Here is a 24,753-nt window from a genome sequence, read left to right on the forward strand (position 1 = left end):
ACCTTAAAAAATAAGTTGTAAGAGCCGCATATGACTGTAATTTTCTCTATTTCTATAGTAGAATTTAGCCCATTCTCTTCGTACTATGGTCAACTGACATATTACTCTATGGTCAACTGACAGCTGGAAGGCCAACCGTCGGACAATCTGTAGCAATGTTGGAATGGTTGCCTTGTCGGTTCCGATATGGTTGGCACCAACCAAATCGGAGCGTCTGTAGATACACTAAGGTTTAACAGACATTAATAACTCATTTATAAATACTTAGATATACCTACATAGAAAATAATACAATTATTAATGTATATCTTTTCAGTTTCATTCCAAATTAAACATAATGTATGTGGATGCATCATTTGGTGGTGCAGCACATGATTCCTATGTTTGGAACCATTTTCATTAAATACTAAATCTTCATTTAATTTCTGTGAGCATCATATGAAGTATGCATAGAGTATAAAATATTATACCTGTTTTTAGGTGACTCAGGATATGCGCAATGGCCCTGGATGATGACACCAATATTAGGAGCATGACGGGACACCTGAAGAATACTATACCAACCTTCATTGCCGTGTCAGGAATACTGTTGAATGGTGTTTAGTGTTATTAAAAGCATGTTGGAGTTGTTTGTTGGCCCATAGAGTACCTCATTATGATCCAGTTACTGCTGGTAAAATAGTGAATGCATGTGTTGTTCTGCACAACATTGCAAATATGCAGAATGCCAAAATACCCGAAATACAGGCTTCTGATGCTGGAAGTGAACATATGTCTCAGGATTTAGGAGAGGATGCTATATGATGTTGAGGTTATACAAGATCTTACCAGAGAACAATAATTAGTACAGAGACTATGGAATTCAAGAAGATGATATGTATAATGTTAAATAAATATTTATTGTGCTTAATGGCTTAAAAATGTATTAGTTTTAACTGATAATTATTTATTCTTGTATTTGTGATTAAACATATTTTCTTACTTAGATAATATTATAGCTTCTAATCGAATATGACAATATTTCTTGTATAATTTATAAATTATAATATGTTGTTAATGCTCTGATATAAATGTGATGTAGTTGTGTCAATTAGGTAAAAGTTAAAGTAAATAAACTTTTGATATATAAAAAAATATTTTTTATTTATTTTTAAAGAAATTTACACCATAAAGATTGTGTTAATTCAATAATTGTTATTTTTAGTTAAATCTAGACAGTTATTTATGAAAAACTTAGAATAGAGTTATAAATAATTAATAATAATAAATTACATTAATGTAAACTATAAAAAATAACAAATACTATTTAAAATCATTTTAATTTACTAATATATATATGTATATCTTCCTGTATCTTGGTAAGTGATGCAGCTAATTCCTCAACAGCCAATCGCTTGCTTTCAACTCATAGGCCCAACGAGGCACTCTCTCATCTTGGCTTACTGAAATAACAATAGCATAATAATTCACTTACATTTTCAAAATTAAATATTGTACTCAGTAGTTTCTTTGAGTAACTAGAGCAACTATTTTGGATTTCAATACATTAAAAAAATTGTCACAATTAATTAGATAAACTTGTTAATCAACTAACTATCTATAGTTTATAGAAAGGTAAAACACATTATTACAATAACAAGTAGGTATATTTAAAAATAATGGATAATTTAATGGGAATTAAATAATATTTAATTCTCCTCAATTACTGTTTTCCGACAAATCTATCTAATTTAGAAGCTCTCATGAATAGTCATTTTCAAAAAGAGATTAGTTAAAGATATATAAAGACAATATAATTGTGCTTGAAATAAATAACTTACATTTTATTAGATGTAAGTACTTTAAAATAGATTTTTGTTAAATATTTCATAAAACTATACAAAGCAATTTAAAGGATACAAATATTTAAAATTTTCAAATTTATATTTAAATTAATTAATGTTAATATTTCTCTAAAAACAAGGGTTATAAGACTTACCTCAGTTTTATTCATTTGTTATGTACTGTTTCTAACTTTCAAATACACTTGTGTACACAATACGACGACCAAAATTGTAATTGTAGACAGACCAAAATTCAAGTGTTATGAATTTAGCGCCTTTTAAGAGTAAACATTTCAAATCCCAAGTGTTCCGGTTAATATAACACGTAAGATTTAAATATGCTCACGTATTTATGGAATGTACGACCAAATGTATATATTTTTAATTTTGCTGCATAATGTCGATAAAAAATAGTGACGTTCGATGTCATCGTTGATAAGCACCGTAATACACCGTGACATGATGTCCACTTACTAAGATACGCAATACCAAATCTTTAAATTTTTAGTGGACATCAAAGTTCAGTGATCATCAAAACTATGTTGATCACTTAATGTGTCAAAATTAGCCAATAGCCCTGCTGATCACATATCCTAATGAATCGAGGTAGAATGTTGGGGTTTCCGTCAAAATCGGGAACTAAGCGAAGGGCTTTAAAATTGAGTCCGGGTCTCTAGGATGTGCCATTTCTAAATCGAATAAATTATCTAAAAATAAACTATTATCTTTTTGTGCTAAAGGATACACTTAGGAATAAAGGAAGCAACACGAGAATAATTTAAGTGTACTTACATATACTGCATTTTCTGGTTATATCGATGTAAGATAATTAGTCTTGAATACTACTTGCGGATATCTTACCGACTGCGCCAAATAAGTATGCGACAGCCACACATTCGAAAAAGAAAACAAAAAACTTTCTAATACTTTAATTAAGACAAAATTACAATTAAATATTATATCTAAAAATATTCTAATCTATTCGACGATCGAATATAGAATGAATTTTTAATGAAAATAACACGAGTCGCCGAATGGAGGTCAGCCGTCGTCATCCACAATACGCTGAAACTGCAGCGTCGGCGATCTTCTTCTGTTAGGTATAATATGTAATTCGTTCAACCCACTACTTCTACATCCTAGGTACCTATCCTACTTTCTACTAATATTATAAATGCGAAACTGAGCAAAATGCATGCTGAACTGGATTCATCTGTCAAACGGTTTCTAACAGAGTTTTTAATGTTATTCATCTCTGAAAATAATGTTATTAAGATTCTTTCTTTTATTGTGTTTCTTAATACAGGAGTATCTTTGATGCGCTGTATAATCTTATCTTTACTATCGAAATCATCAAAAAGAGAGGGCGCGCAGGCTAACCAGTCTTCCTTCAAAAACTCATCAATTCTTTGTTAATAATTTAACAATGACTGAAAGTAAAAAATCACTAAAAATGAACAAAACACCTGCGATCCCCTCACCTAGTACTGAAGGGCATAGGAAATAATTTATTGACAAAGAATTTAACTTTTATTAAAGAGGGAACAACAAAAACGGCTAAATGGTCTCATTTAGAAGACCTCCAAAATGAAAACCCGGGATATAAAGGCATCCGTTTTTCAGACAAGGGAATATTAGGAGAAGAGTGCAAAGACACCGCCGATCTGTTATTATTTATGAACAATATATTCGATTCGGTTAATGACTGACCCCTGTTTTGCAACCACAAACACACGCAGAAGAAGCCTACAACAAAAGTCAAATTTCCACTCGTAATACTGTGGAGAGATGCTTTGGAGTATGGAAACGGCGGTTCCCATGCTTGGAGAAAGGCATAACTTTGAGGAAAACAACAACACTTCTTCAAGTAATTGTAGCTACAGCAGTGCTGCACAATATGTGTATTGAATTAGATGATGTTAGATACAAATCCGTTGTTGAAGAGTATCTCCCCGGATCGTCGTATCGATTGGATGGCCCAGTCCTCCAAAGAGACCGGGAGAAAGACTCCAGCGCTATGAGGAAACATGGCCATGTTGCGCGGTATCCGTTGAAACGAGTTCCCGGTCGACGCGTACCAAGGCAGCGACACTCTCTCAGTGGGTGTCACCTCTACATATTCCGTTCTATACTCACCGGAGACGAGGCCCCACGTTCCCTTGATTGGTAAAAAAGCGGGGATTCCAAATTTTGCTGCCCATTGCAGGACTGCGAAGTATGGTGCGGGTATACTCTGTGCCCACTGCGTTCTATCAATATTGAGACCATAGTACGCGCGCACGTCCTGTGAGACTGTGATGCCATATCACGGGTGTTTGAGTTGAATAGTACCTCCGCACTAGGCGAAAGCACGTGACCAAAGGTCATCTGACGCACACGAGCAATGGAGGACGACATTGCCACGACACCTCCGGGTTGCTGGTTCGCCCACATCCACCTATCTATGTCGTTGTTGGTAAGATAAAGAGCGGCTGACAAAGTAAGTGCAGATGCCTGTTGCACTAACATCGACTGCAATCCCGCAGAAGTACTGAGGCCGAAGTGGTAGTCATTTTTTTCTATCATGCCGAGCGCGCTCATGATGCGATACGCAGACCCAGCACTGTGACACTTGTACTGTGGTCTGGATGCTTCAAGTCTCGGAGTCTCCCAATGGGTGTTATATCCCACCACACGATCAGCGTCCACGGCCGCCTCATGCACGACTGCTGCCCTGCTATGAGAATACTGGAGTAGGGGCGTCACGGACGCCCAGTTGTAACCGTTCACGAGGGAGGTGTAACGTTCGGGTCTGTTTGCGATTGTACCGGTGTTTATGTTGGAGCTGGTGTGCCGGGGGTTGCCGTTGGAGAAGTGGTGTACGCCTATAGTCCATGCCCCGGATAACGGATCCATGTAACGGTGGGCGGCCTCTGGAGCCACAGACAGTGTAGGGGACTCGGGTAGTGAAGAAGATATGTCAGCCGCCAGCGTGAAGGCGAGCTGAAAGGACATGTCACAGCTGAGATGCGATTCGATGTATTTCAAGGCACGACACATTCTAAGTGCCGAGGGCTCGTAGTCATTGAGCAAGTCGTGCATCAACGTAGTTATGTCGATTTGGTAGTCGGCTGCGTTAAAGTCGCGCGTGTATGCCGAGCCTTTATATAAGTTTATGCCCTCCGGTCGTAGCCCAGGTGTGTGGTCGTTTTGGCTAGTAACATTCTCGTCCAAAAAGACAAACATTAAACCGTGTGGTCCGGGGATATACACATTGTGTGCGTGAGGAATTTGGGTGAAGTGTGTTTCGTGCTCACCATCACCTGCAGTCGTGTGCACAGTAGATGTGCGGTAAGACAGACGACCGGCCCACACCTGTGTATCCAAAAAGCAGAGTAGATACTCCTTAAACCATGGTATATCCGTCATTCCTGACGGGACTGGTACAGCGACCTACTCCTGGTCCACCTGAGAGGCGGGCCACAGATCGAAGAGGTTGGTGTCCCCATGTTCCAGGTGGTTAGCGAATGCGGGCAAGGTGACAGCGATCACTGTCGCAGCCCATCGCTGATCTTGTGGCCACTGATGTACGTGAGATTCTCTATCTGGTTGGTGATTCAGTTTCTCTCTACGGAGAAAATGGTTTGTTGTTCTGTCAAAATCAAAGGCATCCTGGCATTGTGGAAACGCGTATAATAGCCCCCTCAGCGCAGGAGCCGTATCAATGTATGAGGCGTTGCGGCCCATGACATAGCGCTTTAAGAATTGCATCGATGGGAGGTCGCGCGCCAATGGTGAGCGAGCTGTAGCAAGCAGAGGCTGTGTAGCTTGTTTTTCGGGTGTGGAGGTGAGAGCCGCCATTTGGTTGGCTATATTTGAGTAGGGCGGTTCGGTAGGCCCCTCAGCCTGGAAGCTCACAAAAGATACACCAACTGATCGCGCCGGTACATACTTGACCTTCGACCTCTCGGCCGGCTCGGTGAGGGAATCAGTTGAAACTGAGGTACTATCTGAAACGTCATCGCGATCAGGAGATGCGTTTCTGATTCTGGGGACGTTCACCAATGCAGCAATGTTTGACGCGCCGTCGCCGTTATATACACTCGATCTATAGGAGGCACCCCGGGGCACTGAGTCTAATGGTACGTTTACACGCTTGCCAAGCCTTGGCAAACTGCAAACAGTCCCAAGCCTCCACAAATCTCGTTTGGCGTTTGAAAGGCGTTTATACGCTTGTGTATGCGTCAGTCTGCAATATACATCCAAGCATGGCGGACACCGAACTTGTGACGGCTATTGCTTTTGGTTTAACGTACTTTTATTTGAAATGTAAGCAAAGTGAAATAAAAAAAAGGAGAGCTCGACGACAGCGAAGATGGTGGATGAAAAAGATTCATCATAATCGTACCAGGTATCTACCTATTTTGATTTAACCATTATCTGTTGCAGTTGAGTTATGCCACAATACTTACGATATATTTTATTTGTTACAGACAATTTATAGAAGAGAAATTTAATGAACTTTTATATGAACCATCTGGAGAGTTTGATAACTTCTGCCGAATGAGCTATTCTGATTTTGAGTTTTTACTGCAAAAAATTTCACCAATGATATCCAAGCATGATACAGACTTCAGAGAAGCTATACCAGCCAAATTTCGTCTTGCCATTACGCTACGATTTTTAGCATCTGGTGATTCTTACAAAAGCCTTCACTACTTATTTAAAGTATCTGTCTCTATGATATCAATAATCATTCGTGAAGTTTGCCGAGCTCTTAATGAAATTCTAAAGGATCTAGTTAAGGTAGGAATAAAACAAAACATTATGTTATACATTTATTTATATTTTAATAGAATCATAGGAAATCTGTTCTAAGAATGTATGTTAGCCGAATGCTTTATTGTTTAATTATTTATTAATTTAAATAAGAATTATGTCGACGAATCAAAATCTTCGAAAGCATTCAGCATAGCCATGTTTATAATGTTGGTTTCACGTGAGGCTGGGTTGATGATTTGGTCCGATATGATACGAATAGATGACGAGGGTGCTGTTGATGTAGACGGAGCTCGAGCTATTGGAGTTGGTATATGTTTTGCCATGTCTGGCGCTGAATAAGAAGTTTGTGTGTTTGGAGAGGGAAAAAAACTTTGGTTGTTAAGAATAGGTTCAGAATAAGCAGGAGATGGTGTTGAATACGCACCAGCCATTGACGATGTTCGAGAATAATATATATGACGCTCATTTGATTTTTGACTGATTCTGTTAATAAACAACCCATCTATTTGGTACATCATAATTTTTCTTTCATCAGTTGACAGTTCACGTAGCTTTATAGCCAATAATTTTGCGTATAGATCGCAATCATCGTCTTTGTGAGCAGGTATATTTTCATTCTGCCTTTGACCCAAAACATTTGTTAATTGTCCAAAAGCCACGGCCATTTGCTTTTCAGCCGTTTCAGAAGCAGGGCGACGACGTTTATTAGTAACAGCTTGTATGGATGGTGGTCTGGATGGTGATCTAGATGGTGGTCTGGATGGTGTGGTAACCGTACTTGTACGGTCTCTTATCAGAGGGTCATCCTCTGTCTGATCTGTATCTTCTTCTATTTGTTGTGATTGCTGCAAAAAAAAATAATATACTTAAACTTACACTTCATTTACTTTCTTTTTACAGATGCCCACCACAGCAGAAGGATGGCTTAATATAGAAGAAGGATTCAGGACTAAATTTCCACATTGCATAGGTGCATTGGATGGCAAGCATGTAGTCATTGAAAGCCCAACGCATAGTGGAACAGAGTATTTCAATTATAAGAAAACTTTTAGCATTGTCCTTTTGGCTTTAGTGGATAGCAAATACAAATTTGTATTCGCAGACATCGGGAGTCAAGGAAGAATAAGTGACGGCGGCGTCTTTAATAATTGTTTACTATGGAAAAGAATAATTAGAAACGAGATAAATTTTCCACCACCATGTCCACTTTCAGGATCGAATATTAATATTCCATACGTGTTTTTAGCTGACGGTGCTTTTGCATTGAGTCAACACGTAATGAAACCCTACCCTGGAAACCATGAAGTAGACTCACCAAAAAGGTTATTTAACCAAAATTTATCTAGATCCAGAGTTGTAGTTGAAAATACGTTTGGAATTTTAACCTCAGTTTTCAGAATATTCAGACGCCCTATCAATTTAGAACCACAAACTGTAACGGAATTTACGATGACTTGTGTATTACTACATAACTTTATGAGAACAAGTAAAAGTTCTTCAAATCGATATACTCCTCAGAGTTCGTTTGACGTATATGACAGTAGTGGAAATATGGTTACCCCAGGTTCATGGCGTAGAGATAACGACGAATATAATGCATTGCAAAATTTACCACAAATACCACGAAGATCTCCGGTGAACGCCAGAGAAGTCAGGGAAGAATTTACTTCATATTTTAATAGGATTGGATAAGTTGATAAAAATGTATAAATAAATGTAGGTATAATAACCAACCGGTGTTTTTTTTTTTATTTAGAACTAGCTTCCGCCCGCGACTCCGTCCGCGCGGAAAAATTAAGATTTATTTTTTTCTACGTATTTTTCCGGGATAAAAAGTATCCTATTTTATGCCCAGGATAATAAGGTATAATTATACCAAGTTTCATCGAAATCGAACCGTTAGTTTTCACGTGATGCCTTCACATACAGACAGACAGACAGACAGACAAAAATTTTTTTAATCACATATTTGGGTTTGGTATCGATCCAGTAACACCCCCTGCTATTTATTTTTTCAATATTTTCAATGTACAGAATTGACCCTTCTACAGATTTATTATATGTTTTAGGGCTGATTTTTCAATCGTTGGTTAAAACTTATTCTTCCAATAACGCATTAAACTACCATTTCAAAAATGTATTCTTATTGTCCGTATTTGACAGTTTACAGGTGGCATTTTAAAATGTTACGATAATACTTTATTGGACGGATAAATTTTAAACCAAGGATTGAAAAGTCGGCCCTTAGAATAAATAAATTTATTTACTTACTGTTTCGGTGTTTATCCCTTCATTGCAAGTATATACTGGTAGTAAAAATGACTCCATGATTTCGTAAGCATACCAAGTTGGATTGTATATTTCTTCGGCACCTAAAATAAAATAAAAACATCGAAAATTAGAGCGAGATAGTATGGAATAATCGAGAAACTAACCAACGCTTTTAAACAGTTACACCTTGCAGACTATCAAAATAATTATAAATGTATCGTAGGAACATACCTGCGCCAGAACGCATAGATTCACGTTTTTTTTTCAAGTGTTTGCGAAAAGTAGTCATCAATATCTCTTTTTTATTTTTTATTTCCTTTACTGGCCTTCCAGTAAGTTTAGAAAGACGAATCCATGCATCTGCTTGTTTCTTCTTATCTTTATGATTTGCATCTTTCGGATTCCAGATGCATGGTTCCAGTTGGTAATGTTCTAGAAACGAAAGACTCTCCTCATTCGACCAGCAACTCATTTTTTATTTATTTTTTGTAAAATCAAGCAAGCGTGCACTCATCGCGAGATCACGATGGCTACTAAACGCGGACCAACATGTAAATGCATCGCAAGCGCTTGCCGCAAACGCCCTTTGATCTGCGTAAAAAAACCGACACTCGACTGGATCGGAAGCAAGCAGGCACAAGCCCACGCAAGCCAAGCCAAACGCCCTTTTTACATGCTTGCGATTGTCGATCCTTGCTAAGGCTTGGCAAGCGTGTAAACGTACCATAAGAGGTCCCCCGCGCTGGACAAAAATAGTGTCCCATTTTGGAGTCGAGCTTTCTCCATGGTGGATATGCAAGGATCACATCTTAATACCTGTTCTAAGGCACCATCACACAATATTGTAACTGTGTCCTTTCTTGGGCGTTGGCGTTGAACGTCAGCGGATAACAACGTTATGTATATTCCAGGAATTGTAGTTGTGCTCAAATTGAGTGTCCAGTGACGCGACTTTGTCATTAGCGCGTGGAAGTTCGTTCAAACCTGAGAGTGTCGACCCGACATACGGCAGAGGGGCGACGAAGACATTCTGTAATAGTGCGGCAGTCTGATTGTTGTACGTCCTAACGTCGTGGTAGGACCGTCGCTGAGTGTAGTAGCCTTCCTCCATCTTTAGCACCCACCCTCTACGATCGAGTCACAAACCTTCTCTACCAAAGCACCCGCACGTACATTAAAAATACCTAACACCACGTCGATCACGCTGACTATGACAAACATTAATAAAGCCACGATCGTGAGGTGGCGTTTTGATCTAACGTTGTTACAATTTTCACAGCCTTGAAGAGGCTGCGACTCCAAAGAGGAGCTATCCATGAATGAATTTAAGGCCGATACTGTGAGTCGAGCTTGGTGGGAACTCAATTAAAATATTATCTAAAAACAATTAAAGTTAAACGTCTCTCTCTTCAAATGTGCCAAAGAAAGGGTATGTGTCCGTACACATGTGTCTCTCTTTGGACATGTGTCCGTACACATGTGGAACCACTCCATGATTTCCAGCCTGATGTATCAAATGATAATATTTCATATTCCGGACCAAATGTAGAGACATCTGTAAGAACTGCTCTAATACATAGCATTTTCTCACTGGATTAGTTAGGATTATAAAAAATACAATAATTTTTCAACCTAATTTTTGTTTTCTTTGATTCCAATGATGAGTGTTTATGTGTTACACAGTTCCTAGGTTGTGGGAGGTCATCCAGTCAGACTGGAAGCCAAGTTGGGAATAGGCTATTAACTTGAAATTATATAATTTAACAAATCATCATAGTGATGCATTTATATATTTTGACATAAATTCTTGTATTAAATCTTTTTGTTTGACAAAGAATACAGTGTATCTGCCATTTAGATATAAGAGAGAACTTGCTATGTTAATAGCTATATGCTATTAAAATAAATTATTAACCAGTCTGGTACATGTTTAGTATCAGACCCTGGATCTACTATAATTTTATGTAGTAGTAATTATATACATCAACCTAGTTTAAGTGTTGACAGACAATCTAGCCCTAAGCTAGATTTAAACTAGTTTATAAGACAACAGCTAAGCAGTCTTTTTCTATTGTGCATCAAAATATTCAAGGCTTGGCTAGCAAATTATTAGAAATAGAATTATTTTTAAATCATAATAGAATTAAAATATTTTGTGTAACAGAACATTGGCTTAAACAATGTCAGTTGTTAATAAATATTGATAATTATAAATTAAAAAGTATATACTTTAGAACAAACGCTATTCATGGAGGTTCTCTTATTTTTGTACACAATAGTTTAAAATGCAAGGAACGAACTGACATTGTTAGCCTTTCTGTAGAACGGACCATTGAACTGTCCTGTGTGGAGCTGGAGCGTTATATTATTGTTTGCGTTTATAGACCCCCTTCCAGTGACTATAATATGTTTGAGACAGTCATTTAAGAAATATTAAAGCGTTTAAGTAGGAGTAAAAAAAAAGTTATAGTATGTGGTGATTTTAATATTGATATACTTTTACAAACACAAACGGCAACACGAATTGTTAATTTGTTTCAGTCATTTAATCTGTATAAACTTTTTAATGAACCCACACGAATTACACCTACTTCTGCAACCTGTATTGATAATATATACTGCGACTGCAACTGTTTAGAGAAAAATATTCTCAATACACTCACTTCGGATCACTGTGGCCAGAAAGTAGTTTTTGAATGGGATTGTTTACCTGAATTTAAAAGAATTAATGTTAGGCCTATAACTAAAAAAGGCATTAATAAATTTAGAGATAATATTAATAAAAGCCTGCCCGTACTGAATGATCAATCCTGTCATAATAATCCTTGTGAAATGTTTAAAAATCTTTTTAATTTAGTGCATAATGAATTTGAAAAAATATTTAAAGTTAAATCTTTAAATATTACCAAGAATTTACCATTTAGTAAATGGGCGACACCTAGCATACATAGGTGTAGGATCGTTCTTTATGAGTTATATGGTATGAAGCAATATAATAAAGACCCATCTTTTCTTAGTTATGTTAGAAATTACTCAAAAACTTTTAAAATTGTTTGTTTTACTGCGAAGCGTTTGTATATCAGAGATAAAATACGCGACTCCGATAATAAAGTTAAAACAGTTTGGTCTATTATTAATGGTGAAATGGGTAAAAGCAAATCAAGTAATACCATAAAACTTGTTAATAATGGCATGGTTATTGACAAAAATGCTGATGTTGCGCTTGCATTTGAAGATTTCTTTAGTAGTGTCCCTGCTAGCATTACTAATAATTTAAATTCGTCTTCAGCACTTGCAGAGACCTTTTTGAGGGACCATGTTGCGGGGTGCAGCACATTATTTGAATTGCGACACGTAACTGCTAATGATATTGTTACAGCCTTTAAGACACTAAATTTAAAAAATACTTGTGATCTTTGGGGAATGTCCGTAAATTTAGTTAATAATATAATAGAAAATATTGCGAACAATTTAGCTTTTATATTTAATAAGTGTTGTGACTATGGTACATTTCCTAATTTATTAAAGCTTAGTAAAGTTATACCTCTATTTAAGAAAGGCGATCAAGAAGACTGTAACAACTATAGACCTATCTCGATTTTACCAACATTAAGTAAGGTATTCGAAAAGTTAATATTAAACCAATTGACTAGTCACTTTGCATCTAATAATTTGCTGCACACCAAACAGTTTGGTTTCACAAAGGGGCGCTCAACCACAGATGCTGGAGTTGCACTACTAACACATATATATAAGGCATGGGAAAACTCAAAAAATGCTTTGGGGATATTTTGTGACCTCTCCAAGGCATTTGACTGCGTTGAACATTGTACCTTATTGCGTAAACTTAATCACTATGGGATTAAAGGACAAGCTCAGAACCTCATAGCCTCATACCTGCATGATAGGATACAAACTGTAGTTGTTAATGGAGAACGTTCTAGCGGTGCGTCAATTAACATTGGTGTTCCACAGGGATCTATTTTAGGACCCTTCTTGTTCTTGGTATATATCAATGATCTACCTTATTATTTACAGGATAGGTGTGAAATAGTTCTGTTTGCAGATGATACCTCATTAATATTTAATGTGGATAGGCATGACCCAAATGTTGACGAAGTGAACAGTGCTCTTTTACACATATCCGACTGGTTTACTGCTAATAATTTATTATTAAATGCCAAAAAAACAACTTGTGTTGAATTTTTACTACCAAACGTTAAAAAGTTAAGCAGAAATATTACCTTGAACGGGGAGGTATTACACCCTACAGAATCGACTGTATTTCTTGGGTTAACATTGGACGAGAAACTACAGTGGGGAGCCCATGTCAACACCGCTGCAGGTAAGCTCAGTTCAGCAGCATATGCAGTCCGAAAGGTAAGGCATCTCACCGATGAAGATACAGCTAGATTGGTTTATTTCAGCTACTTTCATAGTATTATGTCCTATGGAATTCTACTATGGGGCAGGGCAGCAGATATAGAAACTATATTTATCTTACAGAAAAGAGCCATTCGTTCTATATATAATTTACGTGCTCGGGACTCACTAAGAGATCTCTTTAAGAATACTGGTATCCTTACTGTACCATCACAGTATATATTTAATAATATTTTGCATGTACACAAAAACGCCGACTTACACACAAGAGTGGGAGATAGACACTGTTATGGCACAAGGAACAGAAATAGAATTGAAATGCCATTTTTCCGATTAGCTAAAGTTAAAAATTCATTTATGGGTCAAGGTATACGCTTTTACAATAGAATTCCTCATAATATTAAAGAGTTTAGTAGTTCTAAATTTAAAACTTATATAAAAAATGTACTAGTTCAGAGAGCGTACTACAGTATTCAGGAATATATGGACGATAAAAACCCATGGAGGGTTGTCGCGTAAAAACCACAGGACAGTTCTTTGGCATGTTATTACAATACTTATATGTTGTTACATATGTATTTTGTAAAATTGTAAAACTGACATGATTTAAAAGAGCAACTATGGAGTTTCTTGCCGGTTCTTCTCCGTAGATACTGCTTTCCGAATCGGTGGTAAATTTTAAAATATGTAATGACGTTTCAAAAGTGCTTCTTTAAGAAGTCTAATTGAATAAATAAATGTTTGAGTTTGAGTTTGAGTTTGGCTATGCAGATGTGTAACCTATTCCCAACTAAGTTGAGGTAGGCAGATGCCTATTATTATATTAACTCGATCCATTATCATTATCTGATGAGATGATGAATTGAGTTAACAATACAAAGAAATAGTTTTATTTTGAAAAAAATAAATTTATTGCGATTTAATTATTATTTACATTCTCAAATTGTTTTTTCAAAATTAACATTTTCAGCCTATGCTGTTCTTTATTTTGGAGTATTTCCTGCATCAATTTCTTGCGCTCCAAATCAGCATTTTGACACTTCTTTTTGAAATAAATGCGTTTCAATTGTTCTGATGACTTATTCCGAGGCTTTAGATTAACAGGAGCTGAAACATTTGCAAATATGTCAATATTACTATCTTATCATGAAGGCCACTTGGCCTAGCATAGTAGGCATGGTAAAAAAAATAGATTACCCTTTTGTTTTTTTCTATTAATAGTCTTTAACATTTTTCTTTTGACCAGATTAGGTTGGTCTTTTGGTAACTCTGAAATATCTGCCTCTTGAGTTAGTAGGTAGTTATCTAGTAATCTCAGTATCCAACAGGTTACTAGAATCTAAAAAAAAATACCATGCATCACATAATATGTTCTAACCTAATATTTGAAAAAAAAACTAAACTAATATATTTTTTTTAAACTGTAATTTCATTACAGCAAGAGCTGATATGTATTTACATTGTGTGTGAAAATATATTCATACCAGATTTTTCAACCTCATTTACAATAATGAAATTTTCTATTTCCGGGGACTTGCTTCCTGTTGGTTCCGAGAGGTGTGTAGCATCTAAAACAGTATACATATCAATTATTTCAATTATAGTTCTGTACTTTTAAACGTATAAAGTTAAAGTATTCATATGTTTTACTGATTATACCCACCTTTAAAATAAAGTGCACCACTATCGAAAGGATTACACAGTGGTTCTACTTGATCCTGTATTATTGCAAGTATTTTTGACTCGCTGTCAGTTGTTTTGGGTTTATAACAACCACCACCAGTTTTGTTCATCTGAAACTAAAGAAAAAATGAAATATATTTTAGAAGTGATGATTTCATGCAAAAACCCCAAACTTTAGCTCATAACGGGCCAATTCAGTACTGGTTTTTCTCTGAACTTGTGTATGAATACATTTGAATGTAGGCAAAAAATCAGGTAAATGAGATCAAACTTATGTAAGTAAAACTAATCAAGCAATTGGTTATCAAGTATTTGGACACGGCCAGTGTGAGATATAATAATTCGTCTTGCTGAGTCTGAAGTAGCAGTTTGCGCTGGTGTCGAATGTACTCTGCTTTGTCCAACGTTTGATAGCGTTTGAAAGTAGTTTGTGTAGGAATAAATGTAACTTGTGTGTGTTGCCCGTTTTCCAAGTCATAGGCTAAATAATTTGTTTGTGCTGGCTCCGAGTAGGGTTCATTTTGTCCGTAGTTTAATAACAGTGACTTTGATGAAGTAGGTTGTGTAGAAACAAATGTATCGTGTGGGTTTTGCCGGTCTTCCAAGTCATAAGACGAAATATTTGCTTGTGATGAGCCACACGAAGATGGAGTACGATTTCTCATAATCGACTGAAATACTAAATTTTGAATGTTATTCATCAAAGACTCTCTGTCGAAAGGATCCTTAATTTTTCTAATTTTGGCTGCTATCATTAACCCAAAGTGGTCGTACTCATCAACATTTTCTTTTTGAGTTATAGATTTCATATGATTAAATGCTTCATCCATTTGTCTTTTGGCTGCAATTATTTCTGGTGGCGCAATATTTTTCTTTACAAAGCGTTTTTTGTTTGTTGACTGATTATTAGGTCGCAAGATTTTGGCTTGTGTTAACGAATTCTGATCATCTGTTGTACTTGGTGTAGGGGAATCTATATCCTGATTAGTTTCTTGAGCTTCAGAATCCACCCTTGCATTCGATGAAGGAACCTGAAAAGATGAAAGAACCTCATATATTTCTGGTCGGACTTTATATTTTTAGTAGCTGTTCCCGCAAGCCACGCTTCGCCTTAAAAAGTGTTCCCGTGGAAATACCGCGATAAAAAGTAGTATATGTGTTAATCCAGGGTGTCAGCTAAGTCCATACCAAATTTTGTTAAAATCGGTTCAGCCGATTTGACGTGAAGAAGTAACAAACATACACACACATACTCACAAACTTTCGCATTTATAATATAGTAGGATATAGGATACAAATGTTTATTCATCCGCGTCCATAGGGAACTACTTGTGATATCGAGATAAAAAGCAGTGCCTTCTGGTATCTGTATATAAAATTTTAGCAGTTTTTGAATAATTAATTATGAAGTAGAAAACAAACAGACAGACATACATACAGACACAAAAGTTTCGCATTTATAATATTAGTGGGATAAAACATTACATTAAAGGTAGGACGGACGGACAGCGTATAGGATATTATACTTAGCATAATAAGAATAGGTACAATAAAAAACTAACCTCTGAATTCAATTCACTGCTGGATTCATAAACTGGCCGTAGAAAAACTGTTCATAAGTTCAAATGCATACCAGTTAGTACTATAAATTTCACTTGTTCCCGCACCGAACTGTAATGATTTTTTATATTTATTTAGGTGGTTTCTATAATAGTTCATTAGTGATTCTTTTTTCTTTTTCAAATCTTCAATTGAACTTGAAAATGATAATTTTTTTTTGATACGACGCCACGCATCATTATGTACACTGCGATTTTTATAATTTTTTTGTCGGGTATCCCAAAGATACGGTTCGCATTGAAATAATTCTAAAAACTCGAGCGCTTTCTCATTTGTCCACTCCATGTCGGTCGATACGTGCGTTGCCGGCGAGCTCATATTGCAAAATGGACAAACGGTAGTGTGGCCGCAAACGCAATAATTACCGCGGTAATCTTCTTTGATGTGCGAAAGAATACCGCCGCCGGAGCTATTGCCTACCGCCATTTGGCATATTGATTGACATTGTAGAATTATGGCCATAAATCGTGGTTACACCTAGGTGTTGTCAAAGTTGTGGCAATAATAATTATTGGCATATCACGGTAGTGTGGCCGTAGTATGACGCATACTGCGACGGAACAAGAGAACATTGTCGACGTTTTTCATATGATTGAGTGTCCGGCATCGCAAACCGCATACCTCAGCGTTGTGCGTCATGATCACCAGACCAAAGCTTTAGATTCGTTGCGTTCACGCAGCATGCTAAATAAAAATAAACTTTCTTTTGAGACACCTTGTATAACACAGTCACAATAATTTAATTTTATAATTACATTCATTTGAGACACCTTGTCTAACACACAATAATTTAATTTTATAATTACAGTCTGTCAAAGTATTGTGTCATTTGAATTCTCTGGAAGCCATAGGCAGGCTCAGTAATTGTAATAGATGGACGGGGAATTTGTCCATTGTTGATTAGTTCATCCAAATTTGGAATAGAACCACCACCAAGAACTAAAAATGCTATTCAGCGGGTTCAAAATGCATGTGCTCGATTTTGCTGGAACATACCTTCTAGGCATCATATATCACCTTATCTTAATAAAGCCAAAATATTAAATATGGAAAATCGAAGGCACATGCATTTTGCCACCTTACTATTTGGAATAGTAAAGTCTACTAAACCTGAGTATCTCCATAATAAAATAACTTGGGGGCGTAATATAAACAGCAGGTATAATACTAGGGCAACTCCGTATATAATGTATTTTCAAAAATTTCATACAAACGCATTCAGAGGCAGTTTTAAGTACAATGCAACTAAATGTTGGAATAACCTGCCTCCTCCTTATCGTAACATTCAATCTGTGACTAATTTTAAAAATACATATAAAAATTATCTAATCATAAGGCAGGTAGGCCAGCTTTAGTTGCATCGTAACTAAATGTTTCACATTGTTTGCTCCCCTTACAACCTAGTCAATATATATGAAGTAAAGTTTCTATAATTCTATAACATACAAATTATAATGTAATTATCGTCAACCGAGGCAAGTGTGACAGTGGGGCTAGTGTAACAAATTCAAATTACGCGCCCTAAACACGTTTACAGGTAAATTAGCTTGGAGAAATTTTTGCGTTTGTAGTAGTGTATGGTCAGCAAATAAAATAAAACAACATTTTATTTTTAGTTTTTATTTTATATATATATAAGGGATTTTAAATTAAACTATATGTGTTTCTCCTCTGAAAAAGATGAGACTTTATTTTAATATTTGCACATTTAACATACGTATAACTTTTACATTAACTAGACCGGGAGATATTGACACAAAATTTCGAGTCATTTGTAACAGGATGGCGGTTCTACAGGGGTCTTAGTACGCAATGACAAAAAGAAAAACGATGGTGTGAACGCTGGTACCGGCGGCTTAGTCACGTAGGCGTTAGTCGAACTCGTCGGAAAAATAGCGAAGTCAAACAATTTGTAACACAAAAATTTTAGAATTTACCGATAGCCCATAAAAAAGAAGTAGGCGGTAGTGTCATGCCATACTTTTCCGGTGTGACTTACAGCCCGCCATACCGACGCGAATGTGTTGATTTAAAAAAAAACAATTCAACCATTTGTACCAGGCTAACTTTTGCACAGGTAACCATCGTCGTGCAGCCATTTACGAAAATCGCCATGCCATACTTTTCGGACGATTCCAAATGGTCGCCATACCGCCGAAAATCTGCAAATTTTTTTTTTCGCCGAACCATTTGTACCACCCTAAATTTTTTTTTCAACAACTCCTGAATGATTATAAATAGAAGTGTGATAATGCCATACCTGTGGGAGGTGGCGAATGTGTATAAGATTTTTTTTTATTGTAAGATTTTATTCGTATTTTGAACGATTAGTAACAGTATGGCACTAATTTTTCCTGTAAGTTTGAGGTTCAACGAATATAAATACAAAATTTCAAAGATCTAGGTGGTGGAAATCTTCACTTATATAAATTAATACTAAATTAATTTTTTAAGTATGGCAGCACTTTTTCCCCCTACTAGAAGTATGGTAAATATAATAATGGTCACATTTTATCAAATACTCTCCAAAAATCCAAATGCAATACTGGTACAAAAAGTTTGGCGAAAAAAAAAATTTTTGCAGATTTTCGGCGGTATGGCGACCATTTGGAATCGTCCGAAAAGTATGGCATGGCGATTTTCGTAAATAGCTGCACGACGATGGTTACCTGGGCAAAAGTTAGCCTGGTACAAATGGTTGAATTGTTTTTTTTTAATCAACACATTCGCGTCGGTATGGCGAGCTGTAAGTCACACCGGAAAAGTATGGCATGACACTACCGCCTACTTCTTTTTTATGGGCTATCGGTAAATTCTAAAATTTTTGTGTTACAAATCGTTTGACTTTCGCTATTTTTCCGACGAGTTCGACTAACGCCTACGCGACTAAGCCGCCGGTACCAGTGTTCACACCATCGTTTTGCACGCCTCATAAGCGAAGCGTTGAGGTGGGTACTACTGTCACTTCGCGCAAAACATCTGATTTTTCAAACTTAAAATGTCTTTATGTATCATACATTGCACTTGTAAGATAATACATACACACACATATTAAGAAAAAACACTATTTTTAACATTCATGATATTTTTGATGTCATTTTTGTTATTTAAACTAGTTAAAAAACAGTTTAAAAAAGTTCTGTCTTGGACGTCCGTGTGTCTGTATGTGCGGAGGATTTTCTTGTTAACACGATAGCGACCGAAATACTTTACTAATCGAGTCTTTTTTTTTCTCTTACGCTTGAGTATGCTCAGGAATAGAACCCTTTTATTTTTCAGGGTCTGATTCGATGTGGTTTAATTGTTATTAAATAAACAAAAATAATAATTAATAAATAATTATTAAAAAAAAATTATGAGGCGTGCACTTTTGGATTTTCCAAACTATTTCTTTTTGTCATTGCGTACTAAGACCCCTGTAGAACCGCCATCCTGTTACAAATGACTCGAAATTTTGTGTCAATATCTCCCGGTCTATACGTAATAATTATAATTTTTGAATGAAATGTGTGCTTTATGTTCACGGTACCAAACGACTGCACGTGGCACCTGCGGACAGCGTAAACTGGTTTATTCTGGTTTTGTGCGTGTTTCCACTTTCCACTATCAAGTGACGATTTATTTATTTGTTTTGTTTCGTAATTATTATGGTCAAATATTAATTATGAAACAAATTATTATGGACACGATATTTTATTGTTTCACGGTAGTCGCCTTGTCGTTTGCTCAAGGACGTGAAATTGAATGATATATTTTTTTTTATAAAGTCAAAACCATTTTCTTTCAAATAAAAACTTGTTTTTATTGAAAACAAAAGTGTTGCTAGGAATAAGTATAAAATTAAATAGTAATGTTAGGATATCGAAACATTTTTGTATAGGCCAGAAGTCAGAACGATATAGTGGAAACGCGCTCTAAGATCTGAGTAATATACACACCACTACATATGCAAAAATTTCTCCAAGCTAATTTACCTGTATTTGTTTTAACGCCATCTAACGTACGTTAGAAGAATTTAATTAATTTTTGTATCGACACACAGCAAATACTCAACTGTTTTACCGACATACGCCATTTTGAAAAACAAAGCGAATTATGATTGAAGTCCGTGATATCTGGGACGTCGCGTTTAGTGATTTTTGGTGTTTTGGAGTGTTGTTTTAAGGAGTTAAAGGTAAGCGACAAAGTATTACGATTTGTATTTGAAGTTTTATAAATTTCTGATATTCTTTGACATATGTGCAATGTCACACTTACCTCACCCGCTAACCTAACATGGGAAAGTGTGACACAGTCACACTTACCCCAGCCCTTTTGTATGAGGATACCTTGATAGTGATGGGACAGCATATATTTATACAACGATTTTTTTAAAAGTAAAATTGAAGCATTTTTTTTGTTTTAGATGGTACGATACTATAAAAGAAAAGCTACTGATAAATACTCTCAAGAAACTCTACGCGAAGCAGTCAAAGCAGTACGGGAGCAGCATATGACAGCTTTGAAAGCATCCAGAGTTTACAATGTTCCTAGAGCAACTATAATTTCACACGTAAATGGTGTTCGTGGTGTAAAATCGAAATCTCATGGGAGACCAACAGTTTTTTCAGAGGATTTTGAGAAGAAAATGGCTTCAATTGTAATAGTTACTTTTTTTAATTAAATATAATATTTAACTAATAAGTACATATTTACGTTTTATTATGCTTAAACCTTCCCGGGGGAAGTGTAACATACTGTCACATCACTAGTCCTCGAAAAATCTGTCACACTTACCCCTTCTAGAATATAAATCTGTTGCAAGCAAGAATAGACTATCGTGTTATTGAATTAGATTATAAATTAAGTTGACATATTTAATATCTCATTATTTCAGTAAGAGACCAGCAACAATAACCAGAGGAACAAATAAAAATGCTATCTGTTACACTTGCCCCATTCCTGGGGTAAGTGTGTCAATCTCCAACCTTCCTTTCTTTTTGCTTACGTATGTCACACAAAACTTCTAGGAACATTACAAATCATTGTTAAAATATTGAACAAATGAATAATTAATGTATTAAAATTAAAATATCGGCATAGGACTATTACGGTAACGAAATATTTAAAAAAATAATTTGTACCATTTAAATTTATGTCACACTTGCCTCGGCTGACCTTATGTATATTGTATATTTATGTAATATGTTTTTCTTTTTTAATATATTAATTATTTATGTATACCTATTGCTTTCTCTTAACTATATAAATATATTATGCAAAAAATTTACACTGTTCCTTTGACTGTCGAGGAGGGCCCACTGAAAACCGGTGCTGCGATGCCTCTGCATCACAGAATATCACCGAGTGGTTCCCTTTTTTAATGTTTGATGCTGCACAGACCCTATGTGTTAATGTTAAAATCAGTATTGAATATAATTTTCTGTTTTCTTCGCACTCCAAACTTTATTGTATTTTACTATTCTCTGTTTTTTTCCTGTGTGGCAAGACATTAAAATAAATGTATTTTCTTTCTTTCTTTCTTTCTTTCTTTCGTTTATTGGTTCATATTCCTTTCTAATTATACATATATTATGTAACACATAACGCACGTTTAAAAATAAACCGAAATAAGTCAAAACTTAAGGATTCCTACTTTTATTTTAATAATAAACTGAAGTAACTCCAATCAAAGAATAGGTACAATCCGGGCGCCGAGCGAAATAAGGCATAATGGCCGAATGGACGATCATCAATGGACGATCTCTTTTTTACTAAAGCGCGTGACAACCTATTTCGTGAGACAGTGAGACATTCAGTGATGCGATGAACACAGTGCTAGGTACACTTTTTGAAACTACGACGCATTAAGATGAAATAGTTCAATATAATATTTGCAAACGCAGGTAAGATTATTCCGTTCCATTTATTACTAAACAAGCACGATTTCGTTTTATTTCACTTTATTTGAAAACGGTGTTCTATCATTGCATGAAATATTTAGACTTGTAACAGTTTATCTTTAAATTCTCTTAAATATATTATAAAAAAATGCGTTTTAGTGCAGTATTGTTTTAAATTAAAAAATGAAATCAGGTAGCAATACAGTTTATGTCTCACTACGAAATCTATAGTCACGTATGAATAGTATTTGCATTTGATTCTGTTTATTGTTTAAATTATTCAAAAGTCAGTTCAAAAGTATACCGAGTTAGAGAAAAAAGTCGCTTTTGACGCTGTACATAGCTATTTTTGGACGGAATCTGATGCAACGCGTGGAGCTATCGAAATAGGTACGTGCGTTTGGAAATACTTGGAGGGAATTGCCAAAGACGCTGAACATCCAATAAACATAATATTTTATTCTGATAACTGTGCTGGACAGAATAAAAATAAGTTTATAATGTCAATGTACATGTATGCTGTTTATCAATTTATTTTACAAAGCATCACTCACAAATTCTTAATCCGAGGCCACACGCAGAACGAGCCCGATAGCATACACAGCCTAGTAGAAAAAGAAGTCCGTAAAAATCTTAAATCCGGCCCGATATACACCCCAGTTCAATACATAACGCTCATAAAAAACTCAAAAAAAAAAATAAGCCGCTAATTAATGTCCATGAGCTATTGTATGATAGTATTCTGGACTTAAAAAAGTTGCAAGAGGAATGGGGCTTTAATTATGGTACGGATGAAAGCGGCCAAAATGTCAACTGGAATGATATTAAGGAATTAAAGGTCACGAAAGAAAACTTCATGCAGGTGAATGTGCAAAATAAAAGAAGAAGGATGCAATTAGCCACAGAAATCCGCTTAAACGCAGCTTATACGCAGAAGCAGGAAATAAGCTCCAACAAAAAGAAGGACTTGAAAGAATTAATTGCGAAAGGTGTGATTCCATCTTATTACGCTGGAGTTTATAACTCAATTTTTAACATTAATTGATAAGCATTTTTGGTGTAATTTTCTTGTATTTTCTAATTGCAACCAACGAGACTGATTGCTGATTTTATTTGTGATAATAATAATTATTATAATTGTTTGTTACCTTAACCTTTCAAGTAGAGCTAAGAAGCTTTAAGAAGCTTTCTTTTCATAAAGTTTGGTGAAGTTAGATCTCAAAAAGCATTCATGATGCTATTGACTGTTAAGTTTTAATTTGTATTTTTATTATAAAATAATTAAAATGTCAATGATATTGATAAGTATGTGCAGTGAAGAACAGTTTACGATAAACTTACCAAATGCCTAAAATATCTTCTTCGACTAGCTTCCGGAGCCTTAGAATACATCCGAAAAAGCTCTTCACTGTACTTAACATGCCAACATAACACGAATAGATGTCATGAGTTGAAGTCTGATGCCCACAGCTAACACAGGAAATCTATATCTATTGCCGCTCAACAACATTTCTAGTTTTTATGTGAGCATCATTATATTTTTGCTGTCCTCAGGTAGCAGGATTAAGATATATGTTTCTGCGTACAAACGGATGTCAATATATTTGGTAATTATTTATTTTAAAAGAATATTTAAGTGACTATGAAAATTGTCTGAGACATAACTGTCTTTCAAATGATCTTTTAGATCAGGAAACAGTTCATTAGTTTTCGTTAAAAGGTTCCTTATTGCCTTTACAGTTAGTACTGCAGAAAAATTTAACTCAGTAGGTCGTTTATTGTTATTATATTTAAGTGCTTGTCGGAATAATAATAAATAATATTTTATTTTCAGATATTCATCCATATTTGTGTTAGTATACATTAATCTTAGAAACTATGTTAGTAATACGTATTATTAAATTAAATTCCATACAAATTAAATTCATACATAATGATTCCACCATAAAACAAATGTTTACAACACTCACAGAGGGCACAGTCAAACCACCTCTCTGCTTTTGGATAATAAGTGCTACCCCATTTCTCCTATTTAACACTGCATCTTGTCAGTTTCACAGGTTAAACGCATTCAACGCATTTTTTTACCGAATTGATCGAATTACAAGTACGCCTGCAATATAGCCAATGCATTGTTTTGAAGTCTCATTAATATTAGAATCAGGTATTGCCCAAAATATATTAAATAAATTAAAAAATAAATTAAATATTAAATTGTATTGTTATTTTAGCACGCTTTGCACTAGAAGTGGTTAATATTGATATATTATTGCCCTAGACGTTGCCGGTGGAAATATTTATTTCATGATGAATTAACAACTGTTTGTACG

At 35.5% G+C, this 24,753-nt stretch overlaps 3 protein-coding genes and 2 long non-coding RNA genes across 5 annotated transcripts; 2 read left to right on the forward strand and 3 right to left on the reverse strand.

Moving 5' to 3' along the window:
* The first annotated feature begins 5,643 nt into the window (after positions 1-5,643).
* On the forward strand, positions 5,644-8,317 carry LOC149899979 (uncharacterized). The gene is made up of 3 exons (XM_090113356.1): positions 5,644-6,213; positions 6,296-6,608; positions 7,485-8,317. The coding sequence occupies exons 1-3, from the start codon at positions 5,867-5,869 to the stop codon at positions 8,274-8,276; spliced, it is 1,452 nt and encodes a 483-aa protein (XP_089969482.1). The 5' UTR covers positions 5,644-5,866; the 3' UTR covers positions 8,277-8,317.
* On the reverse strand, positions 6,617-9,582 carry LOC149899980 (uncharacterized). The gene is made up of 3 exons (XM_090113357.1): positions 9,087-9,582; positions 8,856-8,956; positions 6,617-7,429 (listed from the first exon to the last, which is right to left on the reverse strand). The coding sequence occupies exons 1-3, from the start codon at positions 9,325-9,327 to the stop codon at positions 6,737-6,739; spliced, it is 1,035 nt and encodes a 344-aa protein (XP_089969483.1). The 5' UTR covers positions 9,328-9,582; the 3' UTR covers positions 6,617-6,736.
* A 4,957-nt stretch (positions 9,583-14,539) lies between these two features.
* LOC149899981 (uncharacterized) lies at positions 14,540-15,330 on the reverse strand. Its single transcript, XR_016457846.1, has 3 exons — positions 14,902-15,330; positions 14,723-14,806; positions 14,540-14,577 (listed from the first exon to the last, which is right to left on the reverse strand). It is a non-coding gene; the product is annotated as an uncharacterized LOC149899981 (long non-coding RNA).
* Positions 15,173-16,967, reverse strand: LOC149899982 (uncharacterized). The gene is made up of 3 exons (XM_090113373.1): positions 16,907-16,967; positions 16,484-16,515; positions 15,173-15,952 (listed from the first exon to the last, which is right to left on the reverse strand). The coding sequence occupies exons 1-3, from the start codon at positions 16,965-16,967 to the stop codon at positions 15,173-15,175; spliced, it is 873 nt and encodes a 290-aa protein (XP_089969499.1).
* Positions 16,968-20,568: 3,601 nt separating this feature from the next.
* On the forward strand, positions 20,569-21,229 carry LOC149899983 (uncharacterized). The gene is made up of 2 exons (XR_016457845.1): positions 20,569-20,715; positions 20,947-21,229. It is a non-coding gene; the product is annotated as an uncharacterized LOC149899983 (long non-coding RNA).
* Positions 21,230-24,753: the final 3,524 nt, after the last annotated feature.

This window comes from Colias eurytheme, chromosome 19 (genome assembly GCF_061535395.1).
Source record: "Colias eurytheme isolate Ceu_HAF_F1 chromosome 19, ilColEury1 Martin Lab GWU primary, whole genome shotgun sequence".
Classification (NCBI taxonomy): domain Eukaryota; kingdom Metazoa; phylum Arthropoda; class Insecta; order Lepidoptera; family Pieridae; genus Colias; species Colias eurytheme.

Bases quoted from the DNA above. Each gene is read 5' to 3' on its own strand.
- LOC149899980 (XM_090113357.1), bottom strand. From the start codon at position 9,327: ATGAGTTGCTGGTCGAATGAGGAGAGTCTTTCGTTTCTAGAACATTAC. The intron at 8,957-9,086 runs GTATGTTCCTAC...ATTTTATTTTAG, and splicing joins ATCTATGCGTTCTGGCGCAG to GTGCCGAAGAAATATACAAT. The intron at 7,430-8,855 runs GTAAGTAAATAA...TTTTTTTTGCAG, and splicing joins AAGGGATAAACACCGAAACA to CAATCACAACAAATAGAAGA.
- LOC149899982 (XM_090113373.1), bottom strand. From the start codon at position 16,967: ATGGCGGTAGGCAATAGCTCCGGCGGCGGTATTCTTTCGCACATCAAA. The intron at 16,516-16,906 runs GTAATTATTGCG...TTCTACGGCCAG, and splicing joins CATCAAAGAAGATTACCGCG to TTTATGAATCCAGCAGTGAA. The intron at 15,953-16,483 runs GTTAGTTTTTTA...TCATCTTTTCAG, and splicing joins GCAGTGAATTGAATTCAGAG to GTTCCTTCATCGAATGCAAG.
- LOC149899979 (XM_090113356.1), top strand. From the start codon at position 5,867: ATGCAGCAATGTTTGACGCGCCGTCGCCGTTATATACACTCGATCTAT. The intron at 6,214-6,295 runs GTATCTACCTAT...TATTTGTTACAG, and splicing joins ATTCATCATAATCGTACCAG to ACAATTTATAGAAGAGAAAT. The intron at 6,609-7,484 runs GTAGGAATAAAA...TTCTTTTTACAG, and splicing joins TTCTAAAGGATCTAGTTAAG to ATGCCCACCACAGCAGAAGG.